At 34.3% G+C, this 24,571-nt stretch overlaps 4 protein-coding genes across 7 annotated transcripts; 2 read left to right on the top strand and 2 right to left on the bottom strand.

The window, feature by feature from the left end:
• Window positions 1–289: 289 nt before the first annotated feature.
• LOC139900576 (F-box/FBD/LRR-repeat protein At1g13570-like) lies at window positions 290–2,276 on the bottom strand. The gene is made up of 4 exons (XM_071883342.1): window positions 2,117–2,276; window positions 1,650–1,757; window positions 1,407–1,559; window positions 290–604 (listed from the first exon to the last, which is right to left on the bottom strand). Exons 1-4 carry the CDS (start codon window positions 2,198–2,200, stop codon window positions 290–292), a joined length of 660 nt encoding a protein of 219 aa, XP_071739443.1. The 5' UTR covers window positions 2,201–2,276.
• Window positions 2,277–3,200: 924 nt separating this feature from the next.
• LOC139896974 (uncharacterized) lies at window positions 3,201–4,221 on the top strand. Its single transcript, XM_071879611.1, has one exon. It carries the CDS (start codon window positions 3,220–3,222, stop codon window positions 4,102–4,104), a length of 885 nt encoding a protein of 294 aa, XP_071735712.1. The 5' UTR covers window positions 3,201–3,219; the 3' UTR covers window positions 4,105–4,221.
• Window positions 4,222–5,983: 1,762 nt separating this feature from the next.
• Window positions 5,984–6,640, bottom strand: LOC139900575 (uncharacterized). The gene has a single exon (XM_071883341.1). It carries the CDS (start codon window positions 6,638–6,640, stop codon window positions 5,984–5,986), a length of 657 nt encoding a protein of 218 aa, XP_071739442.1.
• Window positions 6,641–9,791: 3,151 nt separating this feature from the next.
• Window positions 9,792–22,041, top strand: LOC139896973 (protein PHYLLO, chloroplastic). 4 transcript variants are annotated; one of them, XM_071879606.1, is made up of 28 exons: window positions 9,792–9,944; window positions 10,050–10,247; window positions 10,349–10,566; window positions 10,653–10,734; window positions 10,814–10,928; window positions 11,222–11,316; window positions 11,468–11,521; window positions 11,664–11,732; window positions 11,810–11,914; window positions 11,997–12,191; window positions 12,274–12,372; window positions 13,020–13,586; window positions 14,214–14,441; window positions 14,573–14,872; window positions 14,942–15,009; window positions 15,130–15,288; window positions 15,411–15,536; window positions 15,624–15,734; window positions 15,842–15,959; window positions 16,059–16,214; window positions 17,093–17,335; window positions 17,423–17,590; window positions 18,275–18,418; window positions 18,491–18,952; window positions 19,027–19,305; window positions 19,459–19,616; window positions 21,452–21,559; window positions 21,684–22,041. In XM_071879606.1, the coding sequence occupies exons 1-28, from the start codon at window positions 9,792–9,794 to the stop codon at window positions 21,934–21,936; spliced, it is 5,031 nt and encodes a 1,676-aa protein (XP_071735707.1). In that variant the 3' UTR covers window positions 21,937–22,041. The 4 variants fall into 4 exon arrangements, with proteins under 4 accessions (XP_071735707.1, XP_071735710.1, XP_071735709.1 ...); XM_071879609.1 differs by lacking the exons at window positions 9,792–9,944; window positions 21,452–21,559; window positions 21,684–22,041 and having other exon boundaries at window positions 10,168–10,247; window positions 19,027–19,310; window positions 19,459–19,571; XM_071879608.1 differs by lacking the exons at window positions 9,792–9,944; window positions 10,050–10,247; window positions 10,349–10,566; window positions 10,653–10,734 and having other exon boundaries at window positions 10,916–10,928; window positions 11,217–11,316.
• Window positions 22,042–24,571: the final 2,530 nt, after the last annotated feature.

Raw genomic sequence — 24,571 nt, 5'->3', positions numbered from 1 at the left:
ATTAATATGGGGTTCTTTGAAGGCCTATGTTAAAAACTGCATTCCTAAGCACCTATAACAAGATTAAACAATCTGTACAAAATAAAGAACTTAATTGTGCGTGGGAGGATTTACTTCCAAAGCAAGGTTTGGATTTATAACAAAGCAAAAGTAGCACTTCATCATACGACAAAAGAAAACATAATTTAAACGAGTACACAAAAAAGTCCACATAAAAGCACAATACTCTGCTTTGACAATCCTTAATGTTAACAAAGACAATTACCTAGTATCACCAAAATCGTAGCCTTCATAATTTTTTTTTTGGCCGTTCAATAATTATTTGTGCTGAAGGTGATGCACGTGGAATTTGAACACGAATCATCTCTCTAAGAATCTTCAGTTCTTCATCAAAAGAAACATTGTCGCTTAGCTCAACTCGTGCTATCTTTAGTATAGGCGACTTACCCATAATTAGTTTCACAAACACCATCTCACACGCAATGTTACTAAAACTTACTATATCAATACTCTTAAGGTGATCTAAGGTCAAACTCAAGTCGTCTTGGAGATCATCAAACTTAATGGAACTTTCCTGAATCGGCAACTTTTCATTATCATACATCTGATTCAGAAAACATGGTGAAATGTCATCAATCAAAACTGTATTTTAAGAACCATTATCATAAGTAATATGACTATATATATAGGGGCAGGATCATTGGGGAAGTAACCAATCGGGGGGAAGCGGGGGAAGCAAAAAAAAAAAAAAATTCGTTTTTTTTTGGAATTTTTTTACCACGCATCAAGATCACACAAAAATATGAACATTTAGAAAAAAAATACACTTCGTGATGAATGTTATTATTTAGGCGGGAAAACGATCGACAAAAATAACATTCAAGATAATATTGGTCGTGAAGAATGTTAACGTTTTTTTTTTTTTTTTTTTCATGTTTTGTGAAGCAAAATGTAGCCCGATTTAGAGTTTAGGGTTTAGGGTTTGGTGTTTTGGGTTTAGTGTTTAGTCCCTAAACCCAAAACCCCAAACCCTAAACTCTAAATCGTTCGTGTTAAAAACTCAATCTAAATCCTAAATCTAAACCCTAAATTTCTAAACCCTAATATCTAAACCCTATAAACCCTAATAAAACCCTAATAGCTAAACCCTAATATCTAAAACCTCAACATACGCTCGAAAAACACGATAATTGTTATATATTACTTCTTCGAGCGTTTTCCCGCCAAAATAAAAACATTTATCACAAAGTGTCTTTATTAAATGTTCATATTTTCATCCAATCTATAATGTTCGTGAACAAAGTTTTTTCAAAAAACGAAAAGAAAAAAAAAATTGCTTCCCCCCGATTGGTTACTTCCCCCTTGATCCTACCACTATATATATATATATATATATATATATATACCTGGAAGAAAATTCTTTCTAGATTTGGGGAGCTCCTGATTATGCAAAGGACAGATGAAATGACATCTTGTTCCCTTAGGCACACATCCAAACAAACATAGGTGAGGTGAAGCGAAGTCGAAAGCTTTCTTGGCATACCACCCGAAGACAAGAACTTAAAAGACAAAAAAAACAAAGCAAAAAAAAGATTAGCAATCACAATTATTCGTGTATGAGATGTAATATAATCTTTAAGCAAAATCACCTTCATGTAATTCTCTGAGATAGCTAAAGTATGAAGTAAAGGCACACATTGGAAAAACTTCACAAAATTAAAGGAGTTTTCTTCTACATATTCTTCTTCATAATCAAGCTGCACCAATAGACATAAATTTAAAAAGATGTCTCCATGACAAGAGCCTAAAGAGTAAAAAAAAAAATTATAATAAAAAATAAAAAAAATAAAGTTAAAAAATAAAATATTTATAAATAATAAAAAAAAATTAAAGTAATAATAAAGTTTAAAAAAACCATAAACAAAAGTTAAAAAAAAAGTTTAAGGAAAAAGCTTCTAACAAAATAATTATCAAAAAAAGAAAATGAAAAAAAAAATATATATATATATAATTTTATAAGAAATATGGATCTCGACCGACCCGTTGGACCCGACCCGTTGGACCCGACCCGTTCGACCCATTGGCCAGGCATACTATAAGGTTATATGAATATTACCAATCTGATATCCTCAAGTAGTGGGCAATTCGGGAGGAAATTCTGAAGCACTTCAGCATGAACTCGAACATTTTCAAAGCACATATTCCTCAACTTACTAAATCCATTAAAATTCACTGGAGGTTCAAAATTACAATTTTTTAGGCTTATAGATTCTAATCCTTGCATTAAAAAGAAAGAAGTGGTTAGTTTGTAGAAGCTGTTTGAAGTATCAATGATCAAATCTTTCACATTACTTCTCCTAGAAAGACCTAGTATGATCTGGTCAAACTCGGTTATCATGCCCAATTTGTAGAAATCAAGCTCGAACTTTAGTATCGTTGGACCGCTGTGTATATACAAAACATGGAAGATCGCACTGACAAGCTTAGATTTCAACAAACTCCCGCCAACCAGGTGGTGATCAAATACAAGTTTTGGCACAGTCATCCAGGAATACCTCCATTTCTTTGACAAAATGCTCGTTCTCAAAGCATCTCGAATTGGCATAAGAGTTAAAATAGTTTCAATTATGTTTTGAGGAAGGGAGCTGATCCTATCTGAACTTATGCATTGAGTTTTCATCATATACACTCATCAAGTCTGCAACATATAATGTAAATAAATAAAAAACCATAAGTATCACGAATTGCATTTGGTATTTGGTTATAGAAAAGTGAACGTGCTAATAATTCACATTTCAAAAACTTCAGTGGAAAAATAACACATTTCTTTCAATTTTAAGAAGTATAAATAGTGAGAAGCAACACAAATTTTTCAGAAATCAAACGCAGTGTTCTTTTCAAGATGAATCAAAAATATGTTTATCTGATCTAGGGCTTTAAAATGAGGAGTTTTCAGTAAGATTCTTTCAGTTCAAATTTAAGTGTTGCTGTTTCTTAACCTAACTGCATTTATCAACATTACGAAGAAATGTTGAGCAATTGGAAACAAAGAACAGAGTATGAATTACCTCTACGCTTTCGATCGACTTAGGGCTCCATTATAATTATCAAGCTACAATCTTGAATTGAAAGTGCAAAGATCGGGCCAACTGAACGTAAGTAATAAAGTAGGAGTAAGTTAATTCAGGGCTCCATGACCGTTCAAACCTCACGCTAAAAATGGCGAAAAACCTCGTCAAATACTCCGTCGTGGATGCATTTACTGATACGGCGTTTAAAGGTAATCCGGCGGCCGTGTGTTGGTTAGATGATATACAGAAAGATGAAAAGTGGTTGCAATCAGTTGCGTCTGAATTTAATATTTCAGAAACTTGTTATTTAACTCCGATTGTTAATCACGGTTCTGCAAACCCTAGGTTTCATCTCCGATGGTTCACTCCTGTTGCTGAGGTCAAACTTTGTGGTCATGCAACATTAGCAGCCTCCCACTTCCTATTCCAGTCCGATTTAGTGACATCCAACACTATCGAATTCTCAACCCTTTCTGGAATTTTAACTGCCAATAAAGTTCCCGCAAACAAGATTAACGAATCATCAAACGGTAAACCACAAGACAGTTTCTACATTGAACTGGATTTCCCCGTTGTTCAAGTTTCAGATTTCAACGATCTTAAGGTTTCAGCAGTTTCTGAATTATTAAACGGTGTTTCTATCGTTGATGTAAAGAAGACTGCAGCTGATGACATCTTTGTTGTGCTTACATCAGCAAAAGATGTCGTAGAATTCGTGCCGGAAATTAATAAGATCAAAGAAGCCCCAGGCAGAGGGATACTAATTACAGCACGTGCGCCTACTGGGTCAGGGTTTGACTTCTATAGTCGCTTCTTCTGCCCCAAATTTGGTATTGATGAGGATCCCGTTTGCGGGAGTGCACATTGTGCCTTGGCAGCCTATTGGCATGATAAGTTAGGGAAATGTGATTTTGTTGCGTATCAGGCGTCACCTAGAAGCGGAGTTTTGCATGTTCATCTTGATAAGAATAATCAAAGAGTGCTTCTTCGAGGTAAAGCCACCACAGTCATGGAAGGATCTCTTATGGTTTAAAATTCACGATCTCATCATACCTCGTCATGTTGGATTTGATACAATTTAAAAACTTTGAATTTCAAGATTTGGAATAATGTATTTGTGACTTTGATGTTGTATTATATAATTGAGCATTTGTTAAAAAAAAAAAAAAAAAAAAAAAAAAAAAAAAAAAATTCAGGGCTCCATTATCATCATCAAGCTACAATTTGGAATTGAAAATGCAATGAGTTGCCAACCAAAAGGAAGTGATAAACAAGGACTAATTTAGTTTAGGGCAAATTCTCTATATTTCTGATAGAAAACAGTGCATTATTCACCAACAGTAATCATGTTATTTTCATTATTTCACTTTTTTTTTTTTTTTTTCTCTCCAACGATAAAGAAGAAACTTTCTTAAAAGAAAAACCCTTCAACGTTACCAAAAGATGCTCAAAAAAAATCTTTTTTACAAAAAAATCAACTAACTTTTTTTCCTCTCTTTTCTTCCTCAACGATAAAAAGACAACTTTCATAAAATGAACAACTCTTCAATGCTACCAAAAGATGTCGAAAAACATTCTTTTTTTACAAAATAGATCAACTAACTTAAAATAATAAAAAACGAACGCTAAAAGAAGCAACTTTCACAAAAGGAACAACCTTTCAATGTTAGATGTCGAAAAAAAATTCTTTTTTTACAAAATAGATCAAGATTTTTTTTTTTTAATTCACATTCAAAATGGAGCCCCCGGCGCAAAACGAGGGCTCCACAAATAGTTTTATACAGAATTAGAACTGTGTCGTTAGTATATTTTACTCCGTATATTATTTTCTTTTGGGGAGTTTAGATAGGAAAAAAAAATTGTTTGAAAATGCCATATTTCTATTATATGCACTCAACTTTCATCTCTCTCATTCAATACATTAAACTTTGTATTGTATACTATTTTATGCATTAATTTATATAGACATCCGGTATCCGATTATTTGCTTATGTGTATCCGGTCATTTTTATTTTTTCCATATCATCTTCCACGTGTAGTAGATATTCACATTCGATTGCCACTATTTTATACTTGATTAGTCCTAACTCTTTCAATTTTGTCTGTTTTATTCTTCAAACCACTATGGCTGCCGCTTTTTCATCATCTTCCAGAAATATCACCACGACTCCAAACCTAAGAATTCAATACTGTGTTGTTCCAATTTTTTTTAAAAAGAATCAAAAACCGTGAATGTGGACATCGATTATATGTCTGTATTTCGTGGACATTAATAAACCCAGGAAGAAGATTTATTAGTTGCCGAATTTTTGCATTTTTTCAATTTGCCCTAATATTTTTGTTTTTTAATTTTTTTCCCCCTAATTGGTGTTTTGTTTACAAGATACACAAAGATAATGTAAAGTTTTTAAGTTTATTGATGATTGAGATTCTAAACCAACACTACAAAGATCTAATGTTGAAATGCATCTGCAATTTAAGAAATTAAACTCTTGACATGATGATGCTGATGTTGATGATATGAAACTCATTTAAGAGTTATTCTTTTTCAAGTTCAAGATCAAAGTTCATGATAGGTTGTTTCTAGGTATGGTAGTAATTGTTGTATTGTTATGTATAGTAGTAGGTATTTTGAGTTTTAGATTATTAGTTGTAATGTTTCATATAATATGTAAGAAATGCATTACCAAGGTTATGATTATGATGTAAGAATGCATTTGTTATGTACATGGTCGTCTCAACAATTCGAAGGCCCAAGGCGAAAATAAAAATGGACCCTTGTACACGTTGAAATTTTAAATACAGAAAAAATATAATATTAAAATTTACCAATACGAAAAAAGTTCTCAAGACATGCGTATCAAAATATTTTATATACTCAAAATATTTGTCCTTCAACTATAATTAAACTATTATTTAAATAAAACTACTCTCCTAGCATTTTTAGAAGCAAATTCGTTTATCAGCTCTTTATAGTCAATACTCTTCAATATATTATTCTCAATAGATATCAAAGCCAATTCATTAAGTCTTTCCTGTGACATGGTAGACCGCAAGTAGTTTTTCAGCAACTTCAGTTTTGAAAAACTTCTTTCTGCAGATGCTACTGTTATTGGAATAGTCAACAATACTCGATAAGCAATTATTACATTAGGAAAACAATCGATCTTTTTCACATTTTCCAAAATACCAGCCGGTCCCATAGTTTCACCGGGCAAGAACTTTTTAAGCAATTTTAACTCCTCATATAGTTCATTTGCATCAATATCTAATTTTCCATTATACTTGAGAGCATCTTCAAGACGAATGCAACATAGCTTAAGATCGTCATCATCAATGAATTTTAACTTGTCATATGCAAATAGAAAACCAAAAACCTCTTCATACTCTTCGTACTGTTTGAATCTTGTGCTAAGAGAGGCAATTGCCTGATCAACAATGTATAAAAAATTATTAACTTTAAATGACTCCTCGGTAGATAACAAAACACCGTGATCTCTTGAGCTCTCATCAAATTGTTTTTTCCTTCGAATTACACGTTTTTGAGGAAACACTGGATCAACACCCATTTTTAATATATACATATTTAAAATTTTGGGCCCTTAAAAATTTTTAGGCCCTAAGCGATCGCCTATCTTGCCTATGTCCAAAGACGCCAATGGTTATGTAATATAAGTGTTTTCATTTGGCTTCAATGTATATTCACTACAAATCTAGAAGAGAAAAACATTTGTACACAAAACTAAAAGAATACTTATGTACATAAGTAACGTATACAACTACGTACAAAACTGTGTTGGGAAATTACGGTCTCACTAATTCCCACCACCCAGCCCAACAATAATAGTAAAGAAATAAGAACAATACACAACACAAGATTTAACGTGGAAACTCCAAAACAGGAGAAAAACCACCGGCCCCCAAAGAGAGAAATACACTATATCACAAATTGTTACAATGATATAGACGACTCTCTTAAGCCAACTACACTCTTCAAAATATTTAACTAATACAACTCTCAAACAAGGGTAAGAAAGAAAGAAATAATCAAATACTTAAAGTGTATTGATTGGTGCGATTTGGAATGAAGACTTAGCCCCTCTTATATAACCAAGTCACTCACCCCTCACATCTTCCTCCCACCAATGTGGGATAAACATATCTTCTACTAGCCAAAATAAACCAACAAATCTCCACCTTTTGGATAGAAGAAGATAACCATGCTTCCACATTGCAAGGATAACCGATGTAGACGCTTCCTCGACGACAACTTCAAGATCCTCATCTTCATGCCGTTGACATTATCTCCCAAGAGACAAAACTTACATCTTCATCGAACATTGTCTAAACCGACAATCATTTTCATCACAGACAATCATAACTCTTAACAAGAATTATCATACTCCACCATTAAGAGTATAGCACTTAGAATATCACATTCCAAGCATTTCACCTCGGCACATGTTGTTGAACAACCAGCTGAAACTTTATGGTGCAACTGCCTTGTTTGGCTTTCCCGAAAGTCCCATCAGCTACAACATTAGTTTCCACCACACAGCCTGCATCAACGCCAAACCAATGCCCATGTGTAATTGTGGAACCGCTAACGAACATCCCTTTCCACGGTGGCGCGGACACACCATGAGGATGACGTGACTTCAGAGGAATTCGTCACTCTCTGTAACAACGGAGACAATGTTAGCGTCTTTGGAGCCATTTGCCGGATTAGCTCCACCGGGACAATTAACCCTTACATGTCAAGTCTTCCCGCACTTCCAGCATGTCAGATTCTTTCTAGAGTTTCTCTTCTGCCTATCCGAACACAACACTATCGTATCTCCTGATGACGAGACCCCGTTACCTTCCAGTCTTTTCTCCTCGGATAGGAGCTTGCTAGTAACATCTTCAAACTTCAGAGTTTTCTTCCCATACATCAAAATAGGTTTCATGTGTTCATAAGACGATGATAAAGATAATATCAACCTCAAAGCTTTATCTTCATCATCCGTTTTAACTCCAATAGCCTCCAGTTCTGAAACAATACCGTTAAGAATACTTTGATGATCTGAAATCTTTGAACCCCCATCCATACGCAGAGTATGAAATTGTTCTTTAAGACACAACCGATTTGAGATGCCCTTGCCCTGGTACAACTGCTCTAGTTTAACCCAAAGCTCCTTTGCCGTTGATAACCCGTGCACATTTGCAAGCACGTTCTTTTCAAGACACAAACGAATCGCACTTGTTGCCCTCAAATCCATATCATCCCATTCTTCTTCATCGAACTTACTGCTAGAATCACTGCCAGGAACAAGGGTGGGTTTACCCTTCAAAGCCTTGTGTAAACCGGACTGAATCAACACATCCTTGACTTGAACCTGCCATAAGCCAAAATTGATCATCCCATCAAATTTCTCTACATCAAACCTCATTGGACTGAACTTCGACATCGTATCCGTATCCTATAGACAACAACTTTCTCTGATTTTGCTCACGTTTCGAATAGCCAAAAGATGTAGCAGGTAGCCAGGACCCTTTAAATCGAAAATCCACAACTCACCACTAACAAATCCAACTATTACTACGAATCAGAAAAAATATTGTCTAACCAGATACCCTATACGATCAATAGAACTCGTTTCTGATGTGGACGATCCACTCCCGTGACAACCACAGAGCATACTCCGACTCCTATAACCGAGACCCCCGTCAAACCTGACGCTCTGATACCAGTTGTTGGGAAATTACGGTATCACTAATTCCCACCACCCAGCCCAACAATAATAGTAAAGAAATAAGAACAATACACAACACAAGATTTAACGTGGAAACTCCAAAACAGGAGAAAAATCACCGGCCCCCAAAGAGAGAAATACACTATATCACAAATTATTACAATGATATAGACGACTCTCTTAAGCCAACTACACTCTCCAAAATATTTAACTAATACAACTCTCAAACAAGGATAAGAAAGAAAGAAATAATCAAATACTTAAAGTGTATTGATTGGTGCGATTTGGAATGAAGACTTAGCCCCTCTTATATAACCAAGTCACTCACCCCTCACATCTTCCTCCCACCAATGTGGGATAAACATATCTTCTACTAGCCAAAATAAACCAACAAACTGCAAGTGCAGTAAACTTATGTACATAACTACGTACAAACTGAAAGTGCAGACAACTTATGTACACAACTTATCTACATAACAATGTACACAACTATGCCAACACAATTACAAAATTGCAAGTGCAGACTCACTTGTGTAATAAACTGCAGTTGCATCAAAGTTTAAATTACAAAACACATTAAACCAACAGTTTACACCATTCATTATATGCCAACATATTACAAAGTACATCACAGTTACAAACAAATTATAAACCATTCATCATATGCCATTCATTCACAAAATAACATTGATAGATTGTTTACAAAAGACATCACTGTTATAAACAATTACCCTTAACAAGCCTTCTTTCATAACATTCATTCTTTCCATAATTCTTTCCATAAGTATGACCCCTAACATTCGGACATTAATTCGTTATATGCGAAGAATTATGATTACTTTTCGAGAAAGAAATAAAATGGAAGGGATGAAACGAGCAACAAAGGAATAACACAGGGACTATTTAAGCAAATTTTGTATAAATTTTAAAATATTTTGTTCATTGTTTATATAACAAACAGCATTATCCTGTAACAGTAACCGCTATGAATCTCAATACCAAGCTACCTTCTTCCCCTTCCTCGATCCTACCATTCCACACAATTACTCTTCCGTCGTGTAAATTCAATGTCATTGTATCCCAAGTCCGTCGCCGTTTCACATTTCTCCGGCAGCATCATCATGTCCCCAATTTCAAGGTCTAAATTATTCAATTTGATCTTCATATATATTTATAATTTTTTTCTTTTCTTATTTAATCAATTTCAAATATTACAAAACATGTATGTATTGTGTACGTATAGGTAGTTCGTAATTCAGTTCAACAAACGGAATTTAAGCTACTGGAAACAGAGGAAGCTGAATTACTACTAGCTACCTGCATTACTCGTACATTGACTCCGGCGTTGACTATAGAATTAGGACTTGATAAAATTAAGCATGCTGTCGAGGACTTGAAGCTAAAACCTAATTGTGCTAAAGCTGGAATGTACAGATTTCAGGTTTTCTAATTATTATTTCAGCCAATATATTAGTCTCATTATGATATATGTAGCATATATGTAGTAAATTATATCTAGTTATTGCTTAAATTTATGTGTAGGTTGCTGTATCTCCTGGTTCGAAAGCATTAAATTGGTTTTGCAGTCAGGATCCATCGCTAGGAGTGTTTCCTCAGTTTTTTGTTTCTACTAGGGATGAGAATTCAACTAATAAGTCTTTATCGTTTAGTCGAACGCGTGGTGTGTTTGGAATTGGTGCTGCAGTTTACGTTAAAACGTCTTATTCTTCTGATTCACTTGAACAGACGCCTTTTAAAAGGTTGACTTGTTTTATTATGTTTTTTTTAGTGGTTTTTTAGTTTCACATTTTTTATTAATCTTTTGTTGGTACTTTAAATTTCACAGGTGTAAATCTATAGATTTGGCACATCCAGTGGCTTATGGCTTAGTTGGTGACGATAAATCGTTCTACATGTTTATTCCGCAGGTAAATTTTTGTGTTGTCTGTAATTTTCTAAAGCAATATATATTTAGGCTCGCAAAATTAAATGTTTAGTATTTTACAGATAGAACTAATTGAGTCGGATGGTATATCGATATTAGTCGCAACGCTAGCTTGGGATGACTCTTCGGTTTGTGTTTATGAGGAGGCTTTAAATAATGTTATCTATCTTATAACAGGTACTCCCTGAGGCTATCATTTATATTTTCCACTAGAAAAGTCTTTACAATTTTATTCAAAAGTTAAGATCAGTTACAATTTTGCAACATTTTTAGGCTACTTATAATAGGCGTTTATCGATTTAAGAATCAATAACTTGATATATCTTTTCTTATTAAAGAAAATGTGTAGTTACGTGTGGATAACAAAACTAATATATTTGTAGTTATTACTAGTTTGAAAAAACATTAAGTGTAATTTGTGTATTTTATATCCACAAGCTTTATTTTATGCAAAATTTCATCTAGGTCAGCCCTTGCAAGCCCCATTACAGACGTATGCCTGAATAAGTCTGTTAGTGCTGTTTTAAGAAAGTTCAACATGGCGGGGGATAAACATGCAAGAATGGTACATTTACCTTCCTGCATATTAACTTCATTATTTCTAATTTTTTTAATTGTTTGAAAACAGTTATCCTATGCTTTAAGAGCCTTACTTTGGAAAACTTTGTATCGGACAACATATTTGATCCTAAAATTAGTAGAACTGATCTTTGTAGGTATATACAAATGCTATATTGCTGAGGGATAATTGCCTTGAGCACATGGAACTGGTATCTTTTTTATCCTGGTAATTATTTAACATCAATATTGCTTGGATTTGTTGTTATATTGTCTCGGTCAATGTTAAAAAGTCAGGTCAACACCGGTCAAAAGCCTTTACTAATGTCTGTAAAATGCCCACATATCCTGTAGAAACATGCTTCATCATCCTGTCAGTTCTCACTTAGACTTTCAGATACTGTCGCCATCTCCAATAACATGGTACAATAACTAAATTGTTCTATTATCTTTTCTCTACATATCATTGTTTATAACTATTGGTTTCTCTTGATAAACAGCTGGACGAGTTCCGAGATATAAATTCTTCTTTGAAAGAATCTTCCAATATCAATACTTTGTGGGCATCACTTATGATTGAAGAATGCTACAGACTTGGTTTAACAGTGAGATTATATGATATTTCTTATTCACTTATTCACCATTTCATTAAATAAAAACAGAATATAACTTCTTTTTTATATGTAGTACTTTTGTATAGCTCCAGGATCACGCTCGTCTCCTTTAGCTGTTGCTGCTGCTTGTCACCCTATGATAAGTTGTACCGCGTGCTTTGATGAGCGGTCACTTGCATTCCATGCTGTTGGTTACGCTAGAGGCTGTCGTAAACCAGCTGTCGTTATAACGTCATCCGGCACTGCAGTTTCAAATCTTCTACCTGCTGTGAGTGATTGATAATTGAATAATCGTCGCGTATGCCCATTTTTTCTGTGTGCTAATATTAATAAAAAAGGGAAATTTGCAGGTAGTTGAAGCTTATCAAGATTTCTTGCCTCTTCTATTACTGACAGCAGATCGACCCCCTGAGCTGCTCGATACTGGAGCTAATCAAGCGATTAATCAGGTATGTAGTTTATTAGTTCGTCATTGTAAATTGCATAAAGAGAAGTAACAAACTTTAGTTTTATTAATCTCTCTGGGAGTACTCGGATGTTGAAAAAGTTTGACTTTGACCGAATTTTGATCAATTTTGACCTATTTTGACCGAGTTCGAGTTTTGACCGATTATTCCGAGTAATCCCGAGTTTTGGCATAGTTTGACCAAATTTGACCGAGTTTGACCGAGTTTGACCAAGTACTCCCCGAGTTGCAAAACCCGAGTACCTGCCGAGTAATTCCGAGTTCTGCAACATTGATGTGGTGTGGATAACACACTTATTTGCAGTCACAAATTAGGCTCAAACTTTCATAAAGTATTCATTCTGGATACTCTTTTAAGTTTAATGGTTTTCACATGTCACATCACTAATAAAGTCAACATAGTCAAAGTTACAGCACCTCATCACTTTTACAATGTAATCATGTCTTTTCTGAAAATTTGTTGGTTTTTATTTTCCTAAGTTTTTGCTAGTTGGTTATCTTGTTATGCGTGAAAAAAGGTGGTTATTTAAAACATAAATCTGAAAAGTTGGTTACTTTTGTATGCAATACTTGTTTTTACTTTGCTGCGAACAAATGATTTATCACATGACATAATCTCAAAATTGCTAGGTTAACCATTTTGGTTCATTTGTGAGGCACTACTTCAGTCTTCCTGCACCAACAGACATCATCTCGACAAGGATGGTTCTAACCACCATTGACTCGGCTGTATATCATGCAACTTCTTCGCCTTGTGGGCCCGTTCATATCAATTGTCAATTTCGAGAACCTCTAGAAAATACACCCAAAGAATGGAATCAAAGTTGCTTAAAAGGATTAGAATTTTGGGTATCAAGTGGAAAACCATTCACCGATTACATACAACCGCAAAATTCTTTTGCACATAGCAATTGTCAAGGCGATTTAACAGATGTATTAGGTATAATTCAAGGTGCAAAATGTGGTTTACTACTGATTGGTGCGATTTTTAAGGAGAATGATATTTGGGCAGCTTTACTGATGGCTAAACACCTTCGTTGGCCGGTTGTAGCGGATATTTTGTCGGGTTTACGGTTGAGGAAATATACGAATTTTCTTTCGAAACTTGATGAGACTATTCTTTTTGTTGATCACCTTGATCATGCTTTACTCTCTGATGATTTCAGACATTGGATAAAATCAGATGTTATTGTTCAGGTATAATTCACTTTTTTCTCTTTCGGGCTAATTGTATAATAAGTTAACAAACTTTGATTTGGTTTCTGCCAACCTGTCCAAGCGAAAAAAATAACTTAAAAGTTTCATTTTTGGTTTAAATAAAGGTGATTAGGCACCAGTAAAAAATGATGACTTTACAGCCGATATGACTGGTTATCTTAGTTGATTCCCTTAAGTCATGGTTCTCTAAAAGTTGTGTGAGAGTTTGTGCTTATTATTGGAAAGTCAACACAAGTCAACTGAACTCCAGGGGTTGCTTTGTTATTCGGTCAAAGTATAGGGGTGCAGTTTGTAATTATTCTTCTAGTTTGTTACTGGCAGTTATTTTCTGTTGTTAGCTTCTGGTTCACATTTAGGGTATAAATATCTGATCTGTGAACTTATGTAATTCAACCTTTTCTAATCAATTGCAGTAATTCGTTTTTCTATTTTGTTTTTCTTGTGATTTTACATCAAATTGGTTACTTTAAATGACAACTTTGAAAGTCTGATTATTATTTCTAGGCTAGAAAATGTGACCACAGTTGGTAACCTTTTTTATATGCAACTAGCTCTTCTCAACTTTGTTTATTTGACCTTTTGATGTCTTTGTACTTTTAAATACAGATTGGAACGCGGATAACAAGTAAACGTATCTCCCAAATGCTAGAAGATTGTTACCCTTGCTCGTATATATTGGTTGATAATCATTCTAGTCGACATGATCCTTCACATATAATAACTCATAGGATTCATACTTCTATAACTCACTTTACTGATTGTGTGCTGAGATCTTGCCTAATGACACATGTCAATAGCGAAAGGACCAGTTTCCTGCGTTCAATAAACTTGGCGGTATATATACTATATTGTATATTATATTTAATATTACTTTATATTTTGTTCTATCTAGAGAGAGAACGTGTATTCATAACACATACTTAACAAAATTACACAATTAAACATCACATGGTTCAATTTTGTAGGTTGGTTGGGAGATATCAGTAATAATTAATTCAGAAAACTCGTTGACTGAACCATATGTCGCACACATAGCTTCAGAAGCCGTAGACAATCGATCTGCAATGTTTGTTGGAAATAGCATGCCGATACGAGATGCAGATATGTATGGGAACAGCCTAGAAGATGACACGTGTGATGATGTCACCTCATTAACTTCAGGGTTACCGTTCCGTTGGATACAGGTGGCAGGAAACCGGGGAGCCAGTGGTATCGATGGTTTACTCAGTACTGCTGTTGGTTTTGCTGCGGGCCACCACAAAAAAGTGAGTGTGAATGTTTCTTTTATTCTAGAAGTTGAAAGTGTCTAATGAATTCTACAATTTTGAACTCAGGTTATTTGTGTGATGGGAGATGTCTCTTTTTTGCATGATACTAATGGATTGGCTCTTTTAAAGCAGAGGTAAAATCGTGTGTTGTATTTGTATTTAAGATACTGTTGAGAGTTCTGCATAGCAACATTTCTAAGTCTGTGTGTGTGTGTGTGGGTTTTTTTTTTTTTTTTTTTCTTTTTCTTTTGAAGGATCTCAAGGAAGCAAATAACCATAATTGTGATTAATAATCACGGTGGTGCGATTTTTAGTCTTCTACCAATTGCAAATACAGCTGAAGAAGAAATATTGAATCGATATTTTTACACATCTCACAATGTTGGAATTCATAGCCTATGTGTTGCTCATGAGTAAGACTCGTAGCCCGCGCTTCATTTAGTTAAAATTCATATTTATAGGAATTTATCACTAATTCGTTATATATTATCCTCTATCTGATTGCTAACATTGCAATTAAATAATCTTCATGAAGCGTGAAGCATGTACAAGTCCACACAAAGGTTGAGCTTCAGACTGCTTTACTAAAAAGTCAACTGGAAGAAGTTGACTGTGTCATAGAAGTTGACAGTTCTATTAATGCCAATGCAAACTTCCACAGGTTTCTGCATCTTCCATATTGTTGTTTTAATGATGTGTCATACACTCATTGGCTGGACACCTCATCTTTTTTTTTTTTTTTTTTCAGTATTTTGAGACGATTTGCAAATGTAGCAGTAAGCCATGCTTTATCCACCATTTCACAGCTCTCAGTTCTAAATTCTACTAAAGTTAAAAAATTGGAGTATTTTCAGTACAGGTCAGTTTCTGAATTTTCCATTATTAAAACGAAGATATAAAAAATGACACGTTGTTTACATTGTTGTACGATTTGTAATAGAATGTACAATTTATTTCTTTTGACAGAATTCAGCTCAATGCCCCATTGACCACAACTCCCATTTGTAATGACTGTTCCAAACATTACAGAGAAGGCTTTGTGCTAATTTTATATCTTGAAGATGGAAACACAGGGGTTGGGGAGGTAACTTTATGTTTGTTAAATACAAAAATAATAAAAAAAACAAACAAAAATATAGTATTTTTTTGTAAGGTTTTGCTCTTAGTAAGTTATTGTGTGCAGGTTGCACCGCTTGGAATTAACAAAGAAAGTATGATGGATGTAGAGGCGCAACTTCAGTTTCTTACTCATGTTATTAAAAGAGTTGGGCTTAATTCGTCCCTTCCTCTTTTAAAGGGGTCGTTTTCTTCTTGGATATGGATCAACTTAGGAATCCCAGTATGTACACATATTTTCATCTTATATTTATGGTATTGTATTAGTATCAATAACCAGGCAATGTTGCAGAAATAGGAATTACTCGGCGGGAATACTCGGTCAAAACTTGGTCAAAACTCGGCCAAAACACGAGATTACTCGGAAAATCGGTCAAGGCTCGGGATTACTCGGAAAATCAGTCAAAAATGGGTACAACTTGGTCAAATCGGTAAAAGTCAAACTTGGTCAACATCCGAGTACTTCCCTAGTTGTCAAGTACTCCCTAAAAAGTCCAGACCGAGTACTCCCAAGTAGCGATTTTTGCAACCTTGTAACCAGTATAGTTAACTGCTTAAAAAGATGACCAACGTTGGTCCAATATCTGATCTGGGTAACCAACTTTGTTAACTTCATAAACAACCTGTTTTTTTTTTTTAAATCACGTTACTCTTCAACCTTAACCGATTATCAATTTTTTTGTCATGATGTTGACTTTTTAACTTGTTGGTATACCTTATATTTCAATATTTTGAATGTCTTAGGGTTTTATTGAATGTTTGATAGCTTTATTGTTTGTATTGGCCAATAAAGATGGTTACGAATATTAGATAGTACAAGTTGTTATAACAACCTCTGACATAATACAATTCTAGATATCAGATAGTACAAGTTGTTATAACAACCTACAACCTCTGACATATTTGTTATATGTCCCTTCTATTACTCTATAAATATCCATGTCATCCTCAAAATTACATACAAAAATGAAATACAACAATACAATTCTCTCTGATTGTTAACCTGAAACAGCAGTTAACCGATCAGAATAATAATTGAAGTGAGTTTTTTGGTTTGAGCAATCATAATTCTTACATTCTTTTCGTTTGCGTGATTTATAGCCAGATTCACTTCATCCAAGTGTTAGATGTGGTTTGGAGATGGCCATTTTAAATGCTTCAGCTGCAGCTGTAGGGTCCACCATGTTAAATATGCTTAATCTGTCAGTCCCTAAAGAAGAAAGTGCTCAAACGTCTTTAAAAGTTAGAATATGCGCCCTTATTGACTGTGATGGAACACCTGCACAAGTAGCTTATCTTGCATCTACACTTGTTGAAGAAGGGTTTACTGCAATAAAACTAAAAGTGAGCTTAAAAATGTTCTTAATTAACTTTTTGGAGATTATTAAGCCTTATAATTTCAAGTGATGTCTTATTATTATAACTATATAGGTTGCACGTAGAGCAAACCCCATCGAAGATGCTGAAGTTATACAAGAAATAAGAAGGAAAGTTGGATTTCAGATTCAACTTCGTGCTGATGCGAACCGGAAATGGTCGTTTAATGAGGCTCTTCAGTTTGGGTCTAATGTGAAAGGCTGTGCATTGCAGTATATTGAGGTATCCTCTATAACAGATGTTGTTTGGGCGGGTTGGGTGATGGGTCATGTTTTGAGCCAAATGGTTATTTGTTGATACAGGTTGGGTTAGTGATAGAAATCTATTCGAGATGGTTAACCTTGAAAAAAAAAAAAATTATAATAATTTGACACTAAAATGATACTTAATTAATGGATATTTTAAATTTATTTAGCAACGATAATCACACTGACCTCAATGAGTTACCTGTCAGTTGGCTTGGCTTGGGCTTCATACACTCGTTTGTCCGAATTTTAAAATAAAAGAATATATTACTTTTGATTAGTTGATCACCATAAAATATGATTACATATCCTATCCTATATTATTCTAATGATGTATAAATGTTTTGTAGGGTTCATTATTTCAAATCAAAGTGTATTATATTTCTTTTACTATTTACTAATATATGCGGCATACTTTCAAAACTTATATTGTATGTTTTGAGCTTGTCAATTCCGTCTATTGCATGTACACTTCCTTTTTTCGCCTTTCTATTGTATGTATAGGTAACAAACAATAGAATCGCAAATTAACGAAGATATAGGTACAATAAACGGGATTTACAGGTTCAATACATACAATAGAAACAGAAATACGCCCATACAATAGTAAAAGGTGGGACAGTTTTAATACTTACCGAGTCCATATCTTGCCAAATATTAGGAACCTGTAAACGATGAAGATGATATAATAAGGTTTTGTGAAGAAAGTGGCTTACCTGTCGCCCTAGATGAAACTACTGACAATCTTCAAGAAAATCCTCTTAAGATGCTTTCCAGATTCACACATAATGGAATTGTTGCTGTGGTAAGTAATGAACACAATATATATTTCATTAAATAGTTTATGAATTTAACTCCGATACATTCATCTTTCTAGGTTATTAAACCGAGCTTTATTGGTGGATTTGAAAAGGCTTTACTAATTGCAAGATGGGCTCAGCAACAGGGAAAAATGGCTGTTATTAGTGCTGCATTTGAAAGTGGAATATCATTATCAGCCTACATTCAGTTTTCGTGTTATCTTGACATGCAAAATGCAGATATATGCAAAATAATGAATAAGGAACCGGGACCACCTGTGGCTCAAGGTCTTGGAACATACAAGTGGCTCAAAGAAGATGTACTTATTGAACCAGTGTGTATTAGCCGTGGCACACATAATGGGTTCATGGAAGCATGTGTTGTAAATGCTGGTCAGACATTGGTCAACTCGAATATCAATCAGAGTTCGGTGATACAAATTTTTACACCTAGGGAAGCACGAAAATATCAGTTAAAAGTGGGTGTAGATGGTATAATCTTTTCGATTAATATACAAGAGCTTGGAAATGAAAATAATGTAAGAAGAAATTCGAACGTTTTACATGTGATCTACTCCATATTAGTATTTTGATGGTTTTTGTTTATTTGCAGAATGACGTTATTATATTTCTTCATGGTTTTCTTGGGACCAGTGAAGATTGGATACCCATCATGAACGCCATGTCAGCATCTTCAAGATGCATTGCAATTGACCTTCCTGGTCATGGGAGCTCGAAGATGCATGCAGATGGAGTTGATTTGTCAGTTAAGTTTGTTGCAGACATGTTACACCAGCTGTTCCATTTACTAACTAATGAAAGGGTCATAGTTGTTGGATACTCAATGGGAGCAAGGATTAGTTTGTACGTGTCTTTGAGATGCAGCAATATGGTACGGTATCTGATCTATATGTACTTTGTATTACATTGTTTTGTCAAATACTCAAATTGCATAAAAAGTTAATCAAAGTTGATTGAATTACACTTTGGTTAATTTTTTTTTTCATAAATACTTGTAATGTTTCTCTCCTTTGTTTATTTGAAGGTAAAAGGAGTAGTCGTAATATCTGGAAGCCCTGGATTAAAGGATGAGGTAAAGAGAAAGGTTCGGTGTGTTAAAGACGAGTTTTTAGCATGTGAACTTATTTCCCATGGCCTGGATTCATTCATTGAGACATGGTATTCTGGAGAGCTATGGACAAGGTACTAATTGTAATCATTCATAACCAAGGTTGTAAAAGGCGATAGTCGGTCGGGACCTTGGAGGGACGACTCAGGCGTTGACCGACGTTGACTTTTAGTAAAATAATAAATAAAACATATATATATATATATATATATATATATATATATATATATATATATATATATATATATATATATATATCGGGTCATAATCAAGAGGGAAGCACTTTTGTGAGGGGAAGTAATTTTTTTTTTTTGGGGGAAGAGGGAAGTAAAAGATTATTTACAAATTACAAATAATGTTATTCTTTAAGCAAAAATTAGTGAATTTCATCGGAAATATTGAATTTTTCTTTAAAAAAATATCAACATTCATCAATAAAAAATAATATCATTTTACAATAAAAATGTTATCATTTTTGACAATATCAATAACATTCATTAGAAATAATGTTTTCTGGGCAAAAAAATATATTTCATTCAAATTGTTTGAAAAATTCAAATATTTCAACCACTTGAGAAACAAAATATCACAAGGTTTATCAATCAAATTTATTCGTATAAAAAAAAACAATAATTACTCGTGATATCCTCTGATGTCTATTTCAACCAAAGGCTAGGGTCTAAGAAACTTCAAAGACTCGCAAAAAAATCGATGCATTCGATAACAATTTTTCAGTAGCATTACAAGGCCAAACGTCAACCTTTTTGAGCAAAGATGAACAACCAAGTATAACCTCTACTGAATGTTATTATCAAATGCATCAATTTTCTTGCGAGCTGTTGAAGTTTCCTAGACACTCGCCGTTGGTTGAGATACGCATCTGCGAATATCATGATTAATTAGTTTTTTTCAAAATGAATTAAAATTTGATTGATGAAGTTTGTGATATTTTGTTTCTCAAGTGATTGAAATATTCGAATTTTTAATGAGTGTTTGCTTAAATCAAGTTCTTTTATGATCTCAATTTCTTCCTTAGGCATTGTTTGTTTATTGAAATGTTTTTGTCTGAAGATCTGCGGACCATGTATGTAAAAAAAGATGTGGCCTGAAAGTCTGTATGCTGAATAGTGAAGACTGTTTGTTTTTATGTTTGCAAAATAACTTAGTCATTTCTGCAACACTTAGAAGCATATTTCTATGTCTGCGAGGCTGCAGACAGAATAAGACATTATTTTACTTTATATCTTCAAAAAAACAATCAGTCTACAGGCACGCAAACATAAGACATAATAAGCTCTGCAGGCTCAAAAACAAAACAAACTAACACCTTAGTGTTAACATGCATATTATAGCTCTTTTGAAGTAACATGTGTTGCTAACACAAATCTGGAATTTATGTTGTGACCATTTTAAGCCAAATTGCCTTTGAGATTTGTTGACTCATCCATCACAATAAACCAAACTGCCAATTGTGTCAAGTGTTGCAAAACTCGGTATAACTCGGCGAGTTCCCGTTTTCAATTGCTCACCGGTTCTCGAACTCCAACTCGGTCAACAGTGGTCAATTGCCGGCCAACGCGTGAAAACCTCAAACCACATAGGCAAAGGAATGCATTGCATAATCCTTTTCAACATGGATATTAGCATCGATCGGAGTGGGAGATAACACCTAACGTTGCTGGATTTCATATGGATTGACGACATATACACACATGAAGGACTAGTCCCGAGACTGACTTTGACTCTCCTTTTTAGAGTTGACCGACTTTTAAGGTGTTTTTAGGCGACTTGGGACAGACTAGTCCCAAAACTGACGCGTCGGCTGACTTTAGTAAACCTACATATGATAATGTGTATGACTTTGATTGTGTGTTTCTTCAATGATAATTGTAATGTATTTATGATGCAGCTTAAGAAGCCACCCACGGTTTAATCAGATGGTTACTAGCCGTTCAAAGCATAATGATGTCCAAGCTCTTGCAAAAGCTCTGACTGACCTTAGCGCTGGACGACAACCGTATGTTTGTTAATTCTTAGAATTTGAAGAGTTCTATTAATACTTTTGCAAGATCTATTAAAAATTTGTTTTACATTTATATATAAGAAGAAATAAGAAATAAGAAATACACTTCTTATAACAGGTCTTTATGGGAAGATCTGAAACACAACAAAAACCCTCTCTTGATTATTGTTGGTGAGAAAGATGAGAAATTTAAGAAGATAGGTCAGAGTATTTGCTCAAGACATTGTGAGGATGTTGCTGATGCATTAGAAGATGGTTCAGTTAAGGTTCCATATACAATGGTGGAGGTTCCTAATTCTGGGCATGCGGTCCATATAGAGAATCCACTACATGTAATCCACTTAATAAGAAAATTCATTACAAGCATGTAGATGCTCAATTCATAAACATAAATACCCTAATGGTTTAAGGACTTTGTGCACGGATTGGTTTGTTACTTGTATCATTGGTATTGGTATTGGTATTGGTATTGGTATTGGTATGCTGATGATAATAAAATTGATTGTTTTCAGGAACGGAGTATTTATTTTATGTAGTGGACTCTCCAAAGTTCTAGGAAAAAAACTAATAACGCAGCTGATAAAATTAAACCTTGCGATTATCTTTTCATAAGTACAGCCATTTCATGTACTCTTCATCCTCGCGTATTCTCTAGTAAGTTCCGATCAAGATCAAATTTTGAAGGTCGGATTACTTTTATTGTTACTTTTATGGTTTATGACCTTTTTCTTAGTGGCAGAAAATGAAATATATATTAGAGCAAAGGCACCTTTGATTAAAAAAAAAAAAAATGAAAGAACTCAAACGAAACACAACAATAAACGCAATACAATAATACCAAAGAACTCGCAACAAACCCAACAAAGCAAAAGCAAAGCAATCAATGCTATAAAAGCCGAACCAGCTTACAAAACAAGAGCAAGATGAGCCCGACGAGCCGGCATCACCGAACATTTTGTCCATGAACTAGTGAATATTGTCCACCTCAACACAAAAGTGGCAACGCCATTTTGTTTAAGATCGGTTATCGCTGATTGTTTTAGTACGTGCTGATTCAAATTTTAATGTACTTGTGATGACTATTCTTTTGCAACATGTACGCTCGAGATCTATGAAGTATTAAGACATGTACCAGCTAGTACAATTTAATGTTCATTGCGTTGTAGTATGAACTTGGTGTTTTCATTCTAGTAGTAAAAGTAAAACACACCAATTATAACCCATTTTTATTATGCTATTAAGCTTAGGTTCTTTCAATTGTAATTCTCTTTTGTAACTTTCATTTTGACCGAGTTTGACTCCGTCATTGTAATTTGTATTACATCTTCATTGTTTTGATGAAGATCTATCATTCAATACAATTCAACTTTTTTCTCCCTAAAAAAAATTATCACTTCTCATGACCTTAAATAAGTCTTGAGCACCAAATAGTCCTACCTACGTTCTTTTGTTTCAGTCCACTACAAGTCGAACTAGACTTTTGATATACTATTCCTTTGAGACCTACAAAATTGGACTTTTATGATTGATAAAGTTGAGTTTACTTCTGTCTTAGTGTCATTTAACCTTTTTTTAACAATTTAATTATTTGTTTAATAACATCCATTAACAAGTTCATTACTTATTTCATACGACTAGTAAACTCTTTCATATTCCTACATTCGTCTTCCCATCACGAAATAAAATGGAAAAATTGAGAACAAGTTGCTAATATTAGTGTTCTCAAAGTTGGGGTGTGCACTCATTTACCGTCTACCGATATGAGTGCTCCAATCTTAAAAGTATCAGTTATTCTATCATACATTCATTGGCTGATGACCTCATCTTTTTCCTTATTCAAGTATTTTGAGAGGATTTACATCTAAAGCGGTCGTCCATGCTTTATCCAGCATTCTCATAGCTCTCAGTTATAGATTATAATAAAGTTAGAAAATTAGAGTATTTTCAATACAGGTTAGTTTTTTATTTTTCTATTAGTAAAATGGAAATAGAAATATAAAATTGTCACATTGTTGTATGATCTGTAACAGGCATGGGAGAGTCTTATGTTAACCTTCTTCAGGTAATCCACTACTTTAGGGTCAATTCTTTTTGGTTTGTTTTCAGATTTTTAGACTGTATATTAACCAAAAGTTTTCATGCAACGGGATTTAATAGAGAAGACTCTGGTTCTTGATTTAGCAACTGGACAGAAGAGATTCAGTGCTTCTTTATGTAAACTTATTAAAAGATATGCTTAAATATTAGCAAGTCTTCTGACTACAGCTACGGAATATTTGAAGCTGATGGGCTCAGAGGACAAATATTCTGAAGTTGTGATCTTAAAGAGATCGTATAACCCTCTCATTGGAACCAAGTTTGTGTTGTACCAAATTACTTTATCGTTATAGGACTAAGCTCTTATGATGTTCATGTTTTTTTTTAAAATCGTTATATGTTTGCTTATTCAGAGAAAGAGACTGCGGCTCTGCCCCTCACATTCCACTGGCAATCCATAAATCGATTTAAAAATTATAAATTATACAATTACGATAGCTATTGAGGATTTTGAATGCAGATTAATGTTCTTTTTTTAGGCGGGATTCAATCCACCTCCACCTCCACCTCCAGTTACAACTCAACAACACCCAAAGTTTTTGCTCCAACCACCCCTCCAATTATGATAAACGCTAACCAATATCAACAGCCTCCCACATTAGAGCTCTCAGTGTCCGGAATTGATTTTCGCCGTCGCCCCTTCACCGACGCCGGGATCGACCGTCGGTTGACACCGGGACGGAGAGATCATCGATCTCGCCGTCGGTTGCCGAAGTCGAGCCACAGCGGTGGAAAATTTGACCGTTTGATGTTTGGATTTTTAAATATTGAGCCGTTAGCTGCTGCTATTGATGCTTTTTTTTACCTTTCAATTTTTTTTTCCTTTTGATGTTTCTTATTTATATCTATTTGCAGGTGGAGCTATTTACAGGTGAGAAAGAAGGGAGAAGATTGTTGGTACGATTTTCC

The sequence above is a fragment of the Rutidosis leptorrhynchoides genome, chromosome 3 (genome assembly GCF_046630445.1).
Source record: "Rutidosis leptorrhynchoides isolate AG116_Rl617_1_P2 chromosome 3, CSIRO_AGI_Rlap_v1, whole genome shotgun sequence".
Lineage (NCBI taxonomy): Eukaryota > Viridiplantae > Streptophyta > Magnoliopsida > Asterales > Asteraceae > Rutidosis > Rutidosis leptorrhynchoides.
The sequence above is the reverse complement of the archived record's forward strand: the minus strand, read 5'-3'. Positions and strand labels throughout refer to the sequence as shown.